General features: G+C 47.2%; 1 protein-coding gene and 1 pseudogene across 3 annotated transcripts in view; one reads left to right on the top strand and one right to left on the bottom strand.

The window, feature by feature from the left end:
* Window positions 1-16,902, top strand: part of Rasgrf1 (Ras protein specific guanine nucleotide releasing factor 1) — a 104,746-nt gene that overhangs the window by 59,236 nt on the left and 28,608 nt on the right. For 2 of the 3 annotated variants that reach the window (XM_052189293.1, XM_052189295.1), the window contains 7 exons: window positions 452-515; window positions 1,335-1,471; window positions 3,965-4,047; window positions 9,164-9,412; window positions 12,118-12,491; window positions 16,002-16,121; window positions 16,546-16,713. In XM_052189293.1, the coding sequence (XP_052045253.1) occupies window positions 452-515; window positions 1,335-1,471; window positions 3,965-4,047; window positions 9,164-9,412; window positions 12,118-12,491; window positions 16,002-16,121; window positions 16,546-16,713 (1,195 nt within the window). The remainder of the gene's footprint in view (window positions 1-451; window positions 516-1,334; window positions 1,472-3,964; window positions 4,048-9,163; window positions 9,413-12,117; window positions 12,492-16,001; window positions 16,122-16,545; window positions 16,714-16,902) is intronic. The other variant, XM_052189294.1, reaches the window with a different exon arrangement.
* LOC127689484 (non-histone chromosomal protein HMG-14-like) lies at window positions 10,978-11,570 on the bottom strand (annotated as a pseudogene).

Here is a 16,902-nt window from a genome sequence, read left to right as displayed (position 1 = left end):
TGACTTCATTTCTTAATCTATAAAATTGAGTTAGCAATACATATAATGGATCCATAAACCTGGCCTGTTTCACCATTGGTAACATGAGGGATTGACCAAGAATGGAGGATTTCAAATTTTTATAGATTTGGGGCTATGAAGTAATTCTCAGAGATGCTGATGGGGCAAGAGGAAGCGAAGCCAGTCCAGACAGGTGCTGACCACAGCTTGACCTCAGCCTTCCTTAGGGGTGGTCTACCTGAGAAAAATCTCCTTTCACCCAGCTCGGCGGGCTTCGTAAAAGAAGCTAACGGCCTTTGCTTACAAAGGCCCACTCAGCATATGGACAGACACAGGCATCTGTGGGTGGGTGGCTGGTTGGTGCAGAGGCCCTTCCAGCCTTGATCTCCTGGGACCCCTACTTCAGCACGTGAACTCCTGATCCAATGTGGTGCCTGATGCTCTTTTTCAGAATGGGGTCATCTCCCTTATCGACTGCACCTTACTGGACGAACCTGAAAACCCAGATGATGAAGGTCAGTGTCCACACTGCTCGTGTGTTTGAACACTCACGGGGATTCGTGAATGTATGCGCACGCACACTCATTCAGCAAGGCTGGAGCTCAGGAAAAGCAGCTGTTCAAATATGATGGCCCCTAACCCAGATTAAAAAAATAATAATAATCGAGAGAACAACCTAGACCAGGTGGTTCTCAGGGTTGTGTGCCCCTAGAGGGAAGATCTTGAGCTCAGTCTTTCCAGTAAACAGCTCTCAAGAGTTCCGGGGCCTAGCATGTGTCATGCCCTGGATTTGATCCCCGGCGCTGAAAAGAGCAGAGAAAAAGAGAGCTGGAGATCAGTAATAAAATTCCAGGGATTTACTTTCACATCAGGGAGCTATAAAACAAGCTGAATGTTCAGCCCCGACCAGAAGAGTTTCAGATGTCAATGTTACTTGTCCCAGGTGTTAGCCAAAGGACTGGGTTGTGAGGCTCTGTCTGATCCATCTGACCCCTGGCATAGCTGCGTCCCTGCTAGCAGACTTAGCCGAATCCTGGCTCAGAACCCACTGTTGTCATGAGGGTAGAGGGTATACTACTCAGTGGTTCAGAATCTGAATCAAGAACCTGTGTACCTATAAAGTACTTGTGCGTGCCAGATCCTCCGCTTCTTCCTCTTTGAAAGGGTGACTCTCACTTAGCCAAAATCATAAAATACTATCCTAAAGGAGCAGCTAGTGGCCTGGTGTCCCACCTGCACCTCTACTGGTACGTGAGTCAGGGACCAGAGAACCTTACCTAGCTCACAAACACCCACACTCACTCTGCTAACTTCATATTCTGTCCCTGGAAAAGCCAAAGGAGCCGGACAAGAGATAGAACACCTGGAGTTTAAGATCATGGTGGAGCCAAAGGACTCCCAAACTTTCACCATCATACTGCTCGCCTCAACCCGGCAGGAGAAGGCGGAATGGATGAGTGACATCATCCAGGTAAGTAGCTTTACTTGTCCCTCAGAGTACATTATCCCTTCATATTTGGCCTGGTGAGGGGTCTGGAATGGTCAGAGCACAGCTGAATTGTTCTACTGGAAAAGACAAGAGCCCTCCAAGTCCATGGAGGCTGACCCAGTCAGTGAGTCCCATTCACAGTATGGTTTTAAACTCTTAAGACTGTCAAGCTCTGCTCCCCACTCCCCACTCCCCACTCCCTACTCCCCACTCCCCAGACCTGTGAATGCAAAAGTGTCTGCATTCCAGTCTGATCTCTGCGTCCTTATATGCACACACACACACACACACACACACACACACACACACCATCTTGGCACTACCATCTATGGAGGTTAGATGTGGCAGGAGAGAGATCCACAGTCCCTTGATACATAGGCACCTATTCCAATTAGTCAAGACAGCCTATGGAGGTCCAACACAGCATCCATGTGCTAGAGAAAGATGGAGTTTTGGCCTTTGCTATTGCAAGCAGTAGAGTTGTTCCCCTGACTCTTTTTAACCATTAATCAGGAAACATTGACTTCTCCTGGAGAGTCAGCAACCCAAGATATGGGGGCACTGGAAATACAAGAGGTGGGATCTAGTTACGGGGCTGTCAGCAGCTCCTGGCTTGGGCCCCAGAAGCTAAAGAGCAGTGTCACACTCCCTCGAAGGCAAGAGCCAGGTCCCAGAGTTTCTGTCTGCGGCCATGCTCTCCGAAGAGCTCAGTGGGGGTGTTAGAGCAGCTGACCGTAGGAGGGATAGTTATCCATGGCTTTCCTCCCTGTGTCTGGGGGACTTGGAGAGGAGCCCTGTGCCTACAGGACACTGGAAGAGCAGGGTGCCCACTACACCTAAAGGGCTTCCCTCGCCAGATCCCTGCCTTCTTACCTCTGTGTCCTGCTTCAAAGCAGGGTGCAATCTCCAGCACTGAAGAAGGAGAAAAACAAAAGTTGGAAGAAACTTCCAGATAAAGAGCCATAGTAGAACACCAGGGATATATTTTTATATTGTGTAATTCTAAATTAAACAGAATGCCCAGGCAGTCCATAAAAGCTGCAGACATCAACATTGCTTAGTCCAGGGGATATCAGCTGCTAGGCCTTCTGGCAACCCACCCCTCTTGAATCCACAAAGGACCAACACACAAATGGGATTATACATAGTGTAAATCTATTCTTTTGAGCTGAACACATACACACACAAACCCCAGGATATTCTAGAGAAAATGGAGAGATCAAACCCACCTGTTCCCTGTCCCCAGTTAGGCACAGTTATCAAAGGCTGGCGGCTCACCTATAAGGATCCACAGGGATCTTTACCCTCTGGTGACATTGCTGATGCCTGTGGATATGAGCCACCCAGCCCCTTCCCTTCGAGAGCCATCCTGGCTGATTACCAGGGTCCTCTGCAGTCTCCATAGCACTCTGACTGGAGATGCTGGTACAGCGAGTTGGCAAGAGCCTCAGAGTGGTTGGTGGAGAAGGTAGGCTGGTAAATGCTAATGGCAGGAACCTTCCCCTGTAGGCTGCGTCCTCTGCTGGCCTGGCTTTTACTCAGGGACTGGGCCTGGGGCACCTGCCACCACCCACTGTGGCAGTTTCCACTTTCCAATGACCTTAGTGCTGGCCTCTCTTAACACACAATCTCAAGGCCATAGATTCTGTCATGTGCATAGAGCTCCCCACAACATTGATTTAAGAGGGACCCCTCCACAGCAGAAATGTTAAACCCAAGGCCAAGGGCCCAGAGGTAAAAGGAGGTAGCCCCCGCCCCTCCCCTCCCCCAGGATTAATTTTCTGAACTTGGTTGGTTTTTGGTTTTGTCTAAAGACAGTCTTACTATAAAGCCCAGCCTTGTCTCAAACTTGTGGTCTTCCTGAGTCAACCTCCTAAGTGCCAAATTACAGGCATGGCGCACTTCACTAGGTGCAAAAGGTGTACCTTTTAGTGCTGTTTGGGAAGGCTCTTCTTATTCAAAGCAGAATTGGGCTTTTGGACTTTTTCAGAGTCTGGATAAATATCCTGCCATCATCCCTGCTGCCTGTCTGCATCGCACCCCTCCACGGTACTCCCCACCTCCAGCATGGTGCATTGGCACCGGGGATGAGGCACAGGACACACTCTGGTGCAGAAGCTCACTGGGCAGCTTCCCAGAGAGCCCAGATCACTGTGGGGCAGCCTCATCCTTGACACTGGCTTCAAAGGGGGCAGCATAGTAGCCTCAGTCTGATGCATCTGCTTGGCAAACACCCTGGTAAAACAGAGCCATTAAACCCATCTGCACAGATAAGGAAGCAGACTCAGGGAGGTCAAGTCAGTCCCTCAAGGTCACTCGACTTCCAAAATTTGAATGATGCTGTGTTGGCCTTGCCCTTTCTTAGACAGTGCCCTTGAAGCCTGGGCACCTGTGATCAGGCTTGGAGGGCGCCCGGTGGGTCTGGGTTTCATTATGGAGAATGGTTTCTGAGCCTAGGGTCCTTTCTGTTTCCAGTGTGTGGATAACATCCGCTGTAATGGGCTCATGATGAATGCCTTTGAAGAAAATTCCAAGGTCACTGTGCCACAGATGATCAAGTAAGTGCCCTTAACCTGTCTGCACTCCAGAAACCTTGCATCCGCTCAGAGACACCAGGACCTGGGACTGGGAAGATGCTGGGTTTGCGATGGAGCGCATTTCGTGTTTTGAATTAATGTCTGCTTGAATGAGTCCTTTAAAGTCGATTTTACAAATGTTGAGTTTGGGGGAGGGGGGTTGTTGTTGTTGTCATTAATGGTGATGGTGGTGGGTTTTGTTTGTTTTGTTTTGTTTTGTTTGATACTGTGTTTCTCTATGTAGCATTGGCTGTCCTGGAACCCACTTTGTGGACCAGACTGGCCTCCAAGTCTGTAAGGTCTCCCTGCATCTGCCTCCTGAACACTGGGATTAAAAGCGTGCACCACCACCATCCGGCTAGGTTTTCTTTTTAAATAAGCCTTTATTTGCATGTTGGATTTTTATATGTTGGTCTTTTTAGAAATATAACATTGAGAATGAAAATCTCAGATTAGTTTCTAAGGATTTTTTTCTTCTTGTTACAAAATAAACACATAGAACATTTCAAAAATACATAAAACTCTAATTGCAGGGTGCAGTTTACACAGCCCATGAATCTGTGTGAATAGTCTTCAGCATGAGGGAAGTAGCATCCTAGACACAGTTCTCCCAGGCCCTGCTCCCATGTAACAGCTTCTGTAAACTTCCTGAAACTTCTTTCCTCTCCTCCTCCATTTCCTTCTTTCCCCTTCCCTGCCACACTTTGGCTGTCTGGCCCCCATCTTGACCTCTGAGTCCTAAGCCTGATGATATCACTGAGTCTCTCCCAGGATGCCATTACCCCACGGCCTGTGTCTAGATGAGCACGGCTCGCCTCTCTGTTACTTCCAGTGAGTGCCCTGGGACAGCACATTCCACAGGACTTGTATCTAAAGGATGCCAGACTCCCTTTGTTGACACTGTCACCAAGAAAAAGGCAAGCACCTGATAAGCCTTCTATGTGCTGCTGTTACATATACTCACAGTGAAAAGTCACTCACTCTGCACACTTAGAAATTAATGAAGAAAAACTCTTTAATAATAGCATGCTAACTAGTTCTGCTAATACACAAAAGGGAACAAGCTTTCAACAGAATTTACCAGCCTGTATATGCCTTTGGCTTTGACATCAGACATGGAGATGTAGAGTTTGGAGTTTACCCAGCTGGCTTCTTGTCTTGCGTTTGGGATTACAGTTAAGTGACTGGATGAATCTCAAAAGAGACTTTGAACCTTGGACTTTGGACTTTTAACATGGCTGAGCCTGCTATAGACTATGGGACTTTTGAAGTTGGACTACATATATTTCGTATTATGCTATATTTAGGTATGACCCCTATAGACTCATGTGTTAGAAGAAGCTTATGGGGACCAGGGAGTGGAATGTGGTGGTGTGACTGTGCTTGGCTCAGGGAGTGGCACTATTTGGAGGTGTGGCCTTGTTAGAGGAAGTGTGTCACTGTGAGCATGGGTTTTAAGACCCTCGTCTCAGCTGCCTGGCAGCCAGACTTCTCCTAGTGTCCTTCATATGAAGATGTAGAACTCTCAGTTTCTCTTGTACCATGCCTGCCTGGGCACTCCCACCTTGTTAATAATGGACTGAACATCTGAACCTATAAGCCAGCCCCAATTAATTGTTGTTCTTATAAGAGTTGCCTCCATCATGGTGTCTGTTCACAGCAGTAAAACCCTAACTAAGACAGGGCGTCTTCTTTGCCATGGGAATGGAATCCTAGTTGGAGGGCAATCCAACACTGACAGGTGTTTTCCCATCATGCTAAACTTGAACTATCTCTAGCAAGCCTGGTTAGTATACCACGTACCTTTGAGGTGTTTGAGGAGGCACTGCTCCTTTAGTTAGCTAAATTCCACTTTATGTGACTTAATGTCTCCTAAGCAAGTTTATTAGTAAATCCTTTATAACATCAATTTTATTACTTCAAGTTTCTCCTGTATCACTAGGAGTCAGCAGAGACAGCTTCAGGGGCCCCAGATCCCTTAAACTTCTTTGACAGTGGTTAGATATCATTCCCCTCTCCTCCACATCACTGCCCACCCAGAGGTGGTGGCAGGGATGGCCATAGCAAGAGCTGTTCAGTAAACCAAAGAGACAATGAACTAAGTAGAGTGGGGGCCATAAGACAGTGTGTGTGGCACTAGGCGGGTGCAGGGAACGAGGGACTAACTTACTTGGCATAGCTGGACAAGGCTTCCTTGAAAAGCGAACCCAGAGCTAGCACCTAAGACCAGTTGAAGTTTGCTCAATAGAAAGGCATTCTGGGAAGAAGGAACTGGGTGAGTGTTTGCTCAGAGTCAGGACAGTGCTGTGTGTTTGAGAAAGGATGAATAATCCTATGGGTGATGGGCTTAGAGTGCCATGTAGGACGTGACCTGGTGAACTGTGGTCTCCAGGTACCCGATCAGATCAATTATTCCATAGGCCTTGGAGCAGACAGGCTCACCAACCAAATTAAGGTGTTTCACCATAGTGTTTGGTGAGTCTATTTGAAACACAGTTAGAAGCAGGGTTGGGAGTAGAGACACGGAACAGTAGGTTAGGATGGCTTACAGTCAGTGTCTGCTCCATGTTACCTGAGTGCCAGTTATACCGTGCTCTCTTTCTGTGCCTTCCTCCCCCAACCCCATCATGTTGTGTCAATCTTCCCTGCTGCATAGACCAGAGTGAAAGTTAGATGAGCAAGCCCAGACTATAAAAGGGACTTAGGGCTGTGGTACATACACACTCACCGTCTCTGAAATGGAAAAAGACACACATGCTCCACCTTAGCTGAGCATGTCAGTTAGCCTAACCAACCACCGTGATGTTATCTACGTGTATGTTTCATCAGTGGATGTCTTGCTCAAAACTTTGTAAATATTGAACGGCCCTCATGTGTATTAAGGGTACCCTGAATATTTAGTACCCATATGGTCCGTTGATCCTTCCCCACATTCAGCATACAGATGCTGTAGTTTCTGTGTCTGTGTGCTATGTCTCACGAGCTGTTCATATACTTAATTTCACTTCTCATTTCTCTGAGCTTTTTATAGCCCAGTCAGACCTTATTAACTAACACAGCAATCTACACCATGTGGTGAAAGATGGGGCGGGTGAGACATGTGGGATTCAGTTAACAGTGTTCTGTCTCGCAAGCTGTTTGGGTTTTATTCTGCAAGTGGTAGGGTATCAGCCCCACCCTCCTGGTGACCACTCTGATAGATCCCTTGAGAGCAATGGTATCATCTGAAAAATGGTAAAGGGCCAAGCTGTGGATTCAGCCAGCAGATTTCTAAAATGTTCCTTGTCCCTACAGGGATACTGCTTTAGAAGAAGGCCTTACCTCTGCTTCTGAGATGATCTCTTATGAGATGTCATTATCTCTGTAGGCCTTGTGGTTTATTCTACATGCTTTGGGTTGAGCCCATCTCTTAGTCAGGGTTCCTGCACAAAACATCATGACCAAGAAGCAAGATGGAAAGGAAGAGGTTTTTTCAGTTTACACTTCCATATTGCTATTCATCACCAAAGGAAGTCAGGACAGGAACTCACACAAGGCAGGAACTTGGAGGCAGGAGCTGATACAGAAGCTATGGAGGGATGTTACTTACTGGCTTACTTCCCCTGGCTTGCTCAGCATGATTTCTTATAGAACCAAGGACTACCAGGCAAGGGATGGCACTACCCACCGTGAGCTGGACCCTCCCTCTATTGATTATTAATATCTCATGGAGGCATTTCCTCAAGCAAGGCTTCTTTTTCTGTGTAAACTCCAGCTTGTGTCAAGTTGACACACAAAACCAGCCTGTACAGCCCACTGAGTACAGCCCTCTTACCCAACTTCCCCTCTGCTCGTGGAGCAGAGAAGACGGATGCAGCGAGGGAGAAACAAGGCAGGCATAAGGAGGAACTGTCACTGGTCCACACACGACCCTAATCTGCTGCTCCATCTCTCTACCTCACGCATTCACCCCCCTGCTCCTTGGAGGCTCTGGGGGAAATACCAATACTTATTGGTATTTCAAATCTCAATGTAGCTAGAGAAGGAACTTGGGAGTTGAACATCAGGCCTCACACATGCTTGGCAAGTGCTCTGCTGCCCAGCTGTACTACCAGCCTCCCCCCCCCGCCCCCCAGAAAGCTCCTTAGAAGTGGTACAAACGGAAGATAAGTGTATTTGCTCAGTCCCTCGGAGATCTGTCTGCACCCTCGAGTGGGAGACACCCTCTGCAGAGCCAAGGAATTCAGAGGCATTTAAAGCTAGGCCTCTCAAATTGGTTCACCCATTCCACTCTCAAGAAAATTCTCTGAAGGGCCAGTTCACAGATGAGGAGAATAGAAGGCTAGGTATTGTCGAACAAGGATAGAGCTGACATCAAGGATATATATATATATATATATATATAGATAGATAGATAGATAGATAGATAGATAGATAGATAGATAGAGAGGGAGAGATGGGTATAGATACAGATACAGATAGTTGGTACCAATGCCTGCACCCAACACCTGACATCCACCAGGTTACTTCTTGTTGCTGGGCTTTGCCTGTTCTGTGCTCTCCTATAAATGGAACCGTAGAGTGTGTGGCCTGTTTCACTTAGCATGTCTTCAAGGCTTATCCATGCCGTAGCATGTGTCAGTACTCCATTTCTTTTCATGGCTGAGTAGCATCCGCTGTGCTTTATTTGACAATCTGTCTGCTGATAGACACTTGGGGGTTCTTTCCACCGTCTGTTGTGGACATTGCCACTCGAAATGGGGTGCAGATTTTTTGTGTGAATACAATTCTCACGTATCTCAGGAATTTGGAAGCACATTGTTTGATATTTTTTTGTATTTTTTCAATACTAAAGGATTTTAGGATCTTGGGGGAACGGAGTTACAACTCTTTCTTGGTATTGTCCTTCTGAAGTTTCCAGAAAAGCTGTTCTTGTCTGTGTGTGGGGGCAGGGTGGACAAGATGACCTGGTGGTAGCCTCACCCCTGACCTGGCAAAGGGACACCTTAGACATTGTCACCACTTCCTCTTCCCTCGGTGTTCAGGTTCAGTGCCTCCTTATGCCAACACAACGTTGATATCTGCACACATGTCACCTCTCCTTGTTCTCCCCTTACAGGTCTGATTCTTCCTTATATTGTGACGATATTGACATCCGCTTCAGCAGGACCATGAATTCTTGCAAAGTGCTGCAGATCCGCTATGCCAGCGTGGAGCGCCTGCTGGAACGCCTGACGGATCTTCGCTTCCTGAGTATTGACTTTCTCAACACCTTCCTGCACTCCTACCGAGTCTTCACCGATGCTACGGTGGTCCTCGAGAAACTGATCAGCATCTACAGGAAGCCCATGAGTGCCATTCCTGCCAGGTATGTGCCTTCTGCTCTCTCCATCTATCAGACATGATGGTTTAGTGTGCGAAGTGCGAAGGCACCTGCTACCAAGCCTGATGACCTAATCTCAACCCCTGGACCCCACATGGTGGGAGGGGAGAACCCACTCCTGCAAGTTGTGCCCTGACAGCCACATTCTATCACATGCACATACCCAAATACACTAAACAACTAAATACCCAATAGCTAAATGTGAAAATATTTTTAGAAGACTCCCATCATCACTGGTCCCCACTGGGACTATGCACCCCCTCCTGAACCCCACAGATTTCTCAGCCAATGATGTCTGTGGAAAAAAAGGCTGTCCCAGGAGTGGGAGTGCTAAAGGCACATGTCATTCCCAGATCACAGAGGGGGGTAAATTTCAAGACTGATTTGTTTGTTTGTTTCCCAAAGGAGACTGGGCCTGGTGGTGTGTGCTCCACAGCTCTGGAGCTTTGAGTGTGAGGAGCAGAAGCACAAGGTCACCTCAGCTCTGCCTGTTAGAGGTTTTCTTGGGAAGACTATATTCTCTAGAGAGGAATGGCTCTACTCTCCTGCTCTGCCCCAAAGCCCCTCGAGGCCTAGCCACCCATGCTGCTGCTGCTGCTGCTGCTGCTTCTTCCTCCTCCTCTTCTTCCTCCTCCTCTTCCTCCTCCTCCTCCTCTTCTTCCTCCTCCTCTTCCTCCTCCTCCTCTTCCTCCTCCTCCCCCTCTTCCTCCTCCTCCTCTTCCTCCTCCTCCTCCTCCTCTTCCCTCTTCGGCTCCTCCTCCTTTTTTTATACTCTTTCCCAACTGAGGTTTTATTGGTTGGGGAGCAGAGTACACAGACATTCCAATTCTTATCACACGTACCTCAACTCTGAAGAGTCCCATTGTGGTCATGTGCGCAAATGAAGAATTACATGTTGTTTTTCTTTGAACTTATTCCAAGGATTCCAGCTGCAAACTCGGCAGGTTTCCCTACGACCTCTCATAACAAGCAAATGTTCATAATCCTCAGTTCCACCGACTCACAAGTTTATGCCACATCCAGGACATACTCAAAATTTCTATCTTTCCCAGCATATTATTATCACAGCTATTAGGAAAATGGACTGCCATGACCACAGACATCACAGTTCTGACAGTGCTAGCACCAAGAACTGGTTTTCTTACAAAATAGTTGTACTAACAACATGGAGCTAGATATGACTGAAAATATTCCTGACACAAATGCATGACTGAGACTCCAAATTGCCATTTAGTATGATTTGTATTGTAGGATATAAGTCTAGCCCCCTCTACACAATGTTATGGTGACCCCTGAGACAGTCAGAGTCACTCCTGATTCAGTATCCTGCTATTTTCTGGTTGTGTTAAAAAAAAAAACCTAGCAAATGATTTATTTAAAAAACCATTTATGCTTAAAAAGTGGGATGAGATAGGATTCCCTCACCTTTTAAAAATGTTTCTAGAGCTACAGGAAAAAAAACCTCACATTTACAAAATAGTTGATAAAAAAATATTCCTCTGGCTTGTACAAGAAGGGAGGCAGAGACCACTGACAGACATGATGGAGGCTTAGTCAGTCTTGACTTCTTTCTCTTCTTCAGAGGCTGGACTCTGGTTTTCCGTCTCTCCATTTTCTGCAGTTAGATCTGTAGTTAGCTGGTCAGCCATGCCAACCTGTTTGCGCTTCGCTCCCCTCTTTCTTCCCTTTTGTCTCCACTTTGTTTGTCTGATGCTTTATCCTTTCCCGCGGCCTTTTTCGGCTTCCTGTCCACTTTGTCAGGGGCGGGCTTGGTCGACAGCCTTGCGGAGTAGCACTTGGGCTCCGCCTTTGCTGCTCCATCTGCGCTAACCTTCCTCTTGGCATCATGGTGGCACAGGGTGGGTGTGTGGTCTGCTGTGGAGCCGCGCTGCCCAGCTGCCACCACACAAACTTCTTCTCAAAACGCTGTGCTTCTTTACCCACCTCCTAGTCCTCAAGCCTTGGTCAGGGAAGCCAAGGGATAGTTGTTCTTCTCTGTTCCCTAAAACCCTTTGGGAAACTTAGGGCCCACCCTTTACAGAAAGAAGGAAAAGTGGAAGGGAAAGAGAGACAGAAAAGTACCCCTGCTCGGTGTCTACCTGTCATGCTTTGAAGAGTCCTTTGTGGTACGTTCACGGTGCATCCTCCAGTGGACAGAGCCTTTAGCTACCTTGACTCCCAGACCATCTTTTATACCTACATTACCGAAGCTCTCCAATGGCAAACTAGAGCCTAAAAAGGCCAAGACTTTCCACAAGGCCCTTACAAGTCTATGGCTGAGGTACCTTAAACGCAGGCGTGGCCTCAACATTGCTAAGGCACTAACTACACTTCTGCCCACTCCAAACCCAGTAGGAGACAGGTGAAACACTTCAGGTGCCATGACTGAGACATGGGTTTAGACATCAGATGAGTCATGGCCTTTCCCTGAGCCTCTGCTTCTTCGTGCTCAGAGCATACCACTGTAAGGACAAGGCCAGACCATACATGTTTTGGAGCATCAGATAGAACCATGCCCACCACTCAGACACCCAGCCTTGTGGGGATAGACATTTGTCCCCAAGCCCTAATCACAGTCCTGTGCTGGGACCCACCCTGGCCTTCAAAGATCATCCACTGTCAGCCACTGTGAGCCAGGTGGGCAAGTCTACACTCACAGCTTTCTCTCCCTCTTCCTCCCCTCGCCACAGGTCACTGGAACTCTTGTTCTCCAGCAGCCACAGTGCCAAGTTTCTGTACGGAGATGCCCCCAAGTCTCCTAATACCTGCCGCAAGTACTCACCGCCTCCATTGGCTATCAGCCCATCGTCCCCAGGCCGCCGTCGAAAGCTGTCCCTCAACATCCCCATCATCACAGGCGGCAAGGCTCTGGAACTGGCTTCACTCGGGAGCAGCTCCGATACCTACACCAGCATACACTCACCCATCTCGCCCTTCAGCAAAGCCACACTGGACACCAGCAAGCTCTGTGTGGCCAGCCACTTGCCCAAGACTCCAGAAGAGATTGCTATTCCTCCCACAATTCCAGAGAAGCCTGGGGAGCCCTCAGTCGTCAGGAAGCACAGTAAGTAGACGCATGCTCAGAACCACCCTACTAGCACACATCACTGTGAGGCTTGGCCGGGCTGGGCTACAAAGCCTCTGTTATACAACATGTAGGCAGTGCAGACTGTGGCGGGGATAGGTTGCCAAGGTGAGGCCGTCAGAAGCCCCCTGGACATCATCAGACCTCAGGTGAGTCTTAGCTGAAGTTCTCAGACTTGTGCCTTCCTTTTCCCTACCACAGTAGCATCCTGCATCCCTGTATTCAGATCATCTCATTACCCCATCCCTGCCCACAGGATCCACAGTGTAGCTTGGGGATCAGACCCAATGCTGAACAGTGGAGACCTGGTTCATGTTGCATTTGAAAGGCGCTAGAAGAGCACAGAGGATACGCTGGGGCCGCCATTGAGAGAGCCAGGGGCGGCTTCCTAACAGAGCCAATAATTTGAAGCTCACCAATAGAAAGGGAGAATATTCCAGACAAAAATAATGGAATGTAAAATAATGGAGAATAAGGAAGGAATTGTGTGCTCTAGAAACAGCTCAGCACACATGGTACACCAAAGATGGTGGCAGTGGCCCAAGAGCCTTCCGGGGCCACCAGTGCCTTCCTGTCTACAACCTCTCCTGAGCATTCTATTGGGTTCTGTGTTATCTCAGATCAGGGAATATGCTAGGAATTATCAGCATAGTCTTGCTGTGTTTCACTATATACGTGTTTATCATGTTTGTGTGTATGTTTATGTCTGTCTATCTGTGTGTGTTTGTGTATGTATTTCTGTGTGTTCGTGTGTGTCTATGTGTGTGTTTGTGTATGTATTTATATGTTTGTGTGTATGTGTGTGTGTGTGTGTGTCTGCATGTGTCTGTGTGTCTGTGTGTGTGTGTGTGTTGCACAGGCATGTGCTCCAGGAAGACGGCTCCATTAGCAAAGTGTTCGCCACATGAGCATGAGGACCTGAGTTCAGTATTTACCTACATTAGAAAGCCAGGCTCAGGGGCTAGAGACATGGCTCAGTGGTTAAGAGCACTGACTGCTCTTCCAAAGGTCCTGAGTTCAAATCCCAGCAACCACATGTTGGCTCACAGCCATCCGAATGAGATCTGACACCCTCTTCTGGTGTGTCTGAAAGCAGCTACAGTGTACTTATATATAATAATAAATAAAATCTTTGGGCCAGAGCAAGCAGAGGTCCTGAATTCAATTCCCAGCAACCACATGATGGCTTACAACCATCTGTAAGCTCATGTACTCATATACATACAATAAATAAATAAATCTTTAAAAAAAAAAGAAAGGCACTCGATGTCTACTTCTAGCTTACACACACACACATGCACAAACACATGCATACACACACACACACATACACACACACAGAATTTTTTTAGCGGAAAAACCTGTTGTACAAAGAGTATGTGGGCCCTGACTTTCCCATGATTTGGAGACTAATGTTTATTTCAGATCAGGAGCAAGAGGTGATATACAAAGCAGGACTACCCTTGGCAAATCAGACAGGTGGCTACTCAGGATATCTCATGGCAAACAGAATGCCTTACGACTCGGTGTGGTCCATAGCTCCGTCACATGTGCACCACTAGAAGCTTGTTAGAAATGCAGACATTTGGGGTGGAAATGTAGCTCTATTGAAAAGAGTGCTTGCCTAGTTCCTGTACCTAATCCAGAAACTATCTCCAATTGATAACCACAGTTTTTCCTAACAAGAGTCTAACTGAGTATACAAACCCAGATAGGGTTTGACCTATGCTTAAGGATAGGCCCATGCTCAGAAGTAGATGGCCAATACAAATGAACTCAGCGGCATCTGGGGAGTTTCTAGTCTTGTGATCCTAGGGGATTTTGGTGTGTTCAAATGTGTTGACTTTTGTCAACCTATGCAGATCTACCTAAGAGACTTGGGATCTGAGGACCTTAAACAATAGAGCAGACTATAGTCTGATGCTGTCGACAACCTTACTTCAGTTCCAGTGTACTTTTATACAGGAATGTAACAAAGAAAGCAATGATCCAAGAAAGGCTGCTTGAGTTCAGAACACAAGATCAGAAAAACATGTAACTGAGCACCAGTATATCAGTAACTAAGCATCACATGCTAGATATTAACAGAGCAGCACTTTCCCAGAACTTTCTCAGGACAGCCTGATTTAAACCCAGTTACCTGGCAGGTACTATAGATTATATCCGGGAAAGCACGAAAGCAAGGCAGAAGGCCTTATCCAGATTCAGGGCTCACTGAAGACAGCACTCAGCAAGTCCTTTCTCCAGACTGGGTTCTGTAGCCATGTCCCGACATCCAACAAAAATAAACATGTCTTATAGACTGAATGTAAATGTTTGTCACAGGAGGCACAAAGTCACATGCAGGCCCAATCCAGGGAACAAATGCACTTGAGGTAAAAGGTCCCTGCCCCACCCTTTTGAAGCCTCCCTCTCAGTGCCGCAAGGTATTGTTCACCATGAAATCATTCTTTGGACCATGTTCTGACAGACCGTGTGTGTCTCTGAATCTGTATGTATTTCTTGTGTTTTTGTCTTTGTCCTTTATTTTTTTCTGATTTTTTTCATATTCTGTATTTGTTTATTTTTGGATTTGATTTTTTTTTTTTGGATTTTTTTTTTCCGAGACAGGGTTTCTCTGTATAGCCCTGGCTGTCCTGGAACTCACTCTGTAGACCAGGCTGGCCTCGAACTCAGAGATCCGCCTGCCTCTGCCTCCCAGAGTGCTGGGATTACAGGCGTGTGCCACCACCGCCCGGCCTATTTGTTTATTTTTATTAGCAGTATTTAGACATCTGTTTGTTTTCTAATAAGAGAGAGCAAGAAGGGGGTGTTTTGGGTGGACAAGGAGGTGGGGAGGATATGGGAAGAGTTGGAAAGAAACCATAATCAAAACAAATTTCATGAAAAAATCTATTTTCAATTAAAAAAAAAGAGGCTGTGTGCTTGCCTGATACAAAGCCCTATAGTCAATCCCTAGCACCGTATAAAATCTGGTGGTGTTGGTACAGGCATGTAATCCCAGAATTTGGAGGGCAGGTGCAAGAGAATCAGAAGTTCAGGATCATCCTTAGCTACATAGCAAGTTCGAGGCTAGCCAGCCTAGGCTACATGAGAACCTGCTTCAAGAAAATGAAGGAAAGAAAGACAGACTTTCCCATTCCACGCAGACAGGAGCTGTTTTCCTGCCTTTCCCCTTCCTCTACCACTAATGATTGAATCCAAGACCTTAAGCATGCTAGGCTTGGCAAGCACTGTACCACTGATCTACATTTCCAGTCTCCTTAGTCTACATTTTAACAAGAACCTAGGTGTGCCCATTACAGTTTTAGAAGTCTTGGTAAAGGAAAAGCCATCTTGGAGGTCCACAACATCTATAAGCATGTGAACAGCCTTCATCCAGGGTACTAGGCCCTTGTTCCTTAGTCTGCTTTGCTTTAACACATGATAGATGGGAGACTTCCCATCAGTGAATAATTGAGAAGAGCATAAGTCTTTCTATTCCCCCAGATACTGACATCCTGAAAGCAGAGTGTAATGAGGACCAGAACCGGAATGATGAAGACAGCACAGAGGCATCAACACTTCAACCACCAACACCAAAATCATTCTTAAGCAGACCCATGACAGGTACATTCCCCAGTGTGGAGCTAAAGGTTGTTGTCCGGGAGGGAAGAGGCATGTTAGTGTTGCCATTGTTTTGTGGGTAACCCCTAAGGCCAGTAACTATTGTATTTTATATCCCCCAGGGATGTAAGGGATATGGGTGCTGGGACATTGGCTGGGTAGGCCCTGGTCATCAACTTGGGAAGTCATTCCAATTTCAGGGAGGACTGCATTGTCTAACCAGTGACCCAACAGCTGGGGCTCTCCCATGGGAGAAATGTCATGTCAGAAATGATTCCTGGAATCTCATGGTTCAGGCTTTGTGGTGGGCTCTTGAACCCCTTTCCTGCCCTGAGCTTTAGAGATTAGGCTGTCCTCCTGCTGCTTGCATGTCTGCCAGCCTAAAAGGACTGGGGAATGGCTGAGGCTTAGTTCTCCCTTTCCACAGAGTTCCCACTCTTTAACTACAGTGGAGTCATAATGAGCACATGTCGCGACCTGGACAATAACTTGGGCACTATCTCAGCTACGTCTGCCTTTGCCATAGCAACCGCAGGAGCGAATGAAAGCTCCTCAAACAAGGAGGTGTTCCGAAGGATGTCTTTGGTCAACACAGGTGTGTGGACATCTCTGCTTATGGGCACTCCTCTTCTCCATGATCCTGTGACAAGGGTCACAGCCACAGGCATGGGACCTGCCCTTCCTCAGGTGTTTGATGTATAGTGCAAAGGCCATGGTGAGTCCACATTCACTACCTCTGGAGAGCTCCCTGCTCCAGCAAGCTATCCTCACTCATTGGACATGA

Source organism: Apodemus sylvaticus, chromosome 7 (genome assembly GCF_947179515.1).
Source record: "Apodemus sylvaticus chromosome 7, mApoSyl1.1, whole genome shotgun sequence".
Taxonomy (NCBI): domain Eukaryota; kingdom Metazoa; phylum Chordata; class Mammalia; order Rodentia; family Muridae; genus Apodemus; species Apodemus sylvaticus.
Note: the sequence above shows the minus strand (reverse complement) of the source record. Positions and strands in the feature narration are given on the sequence as shown.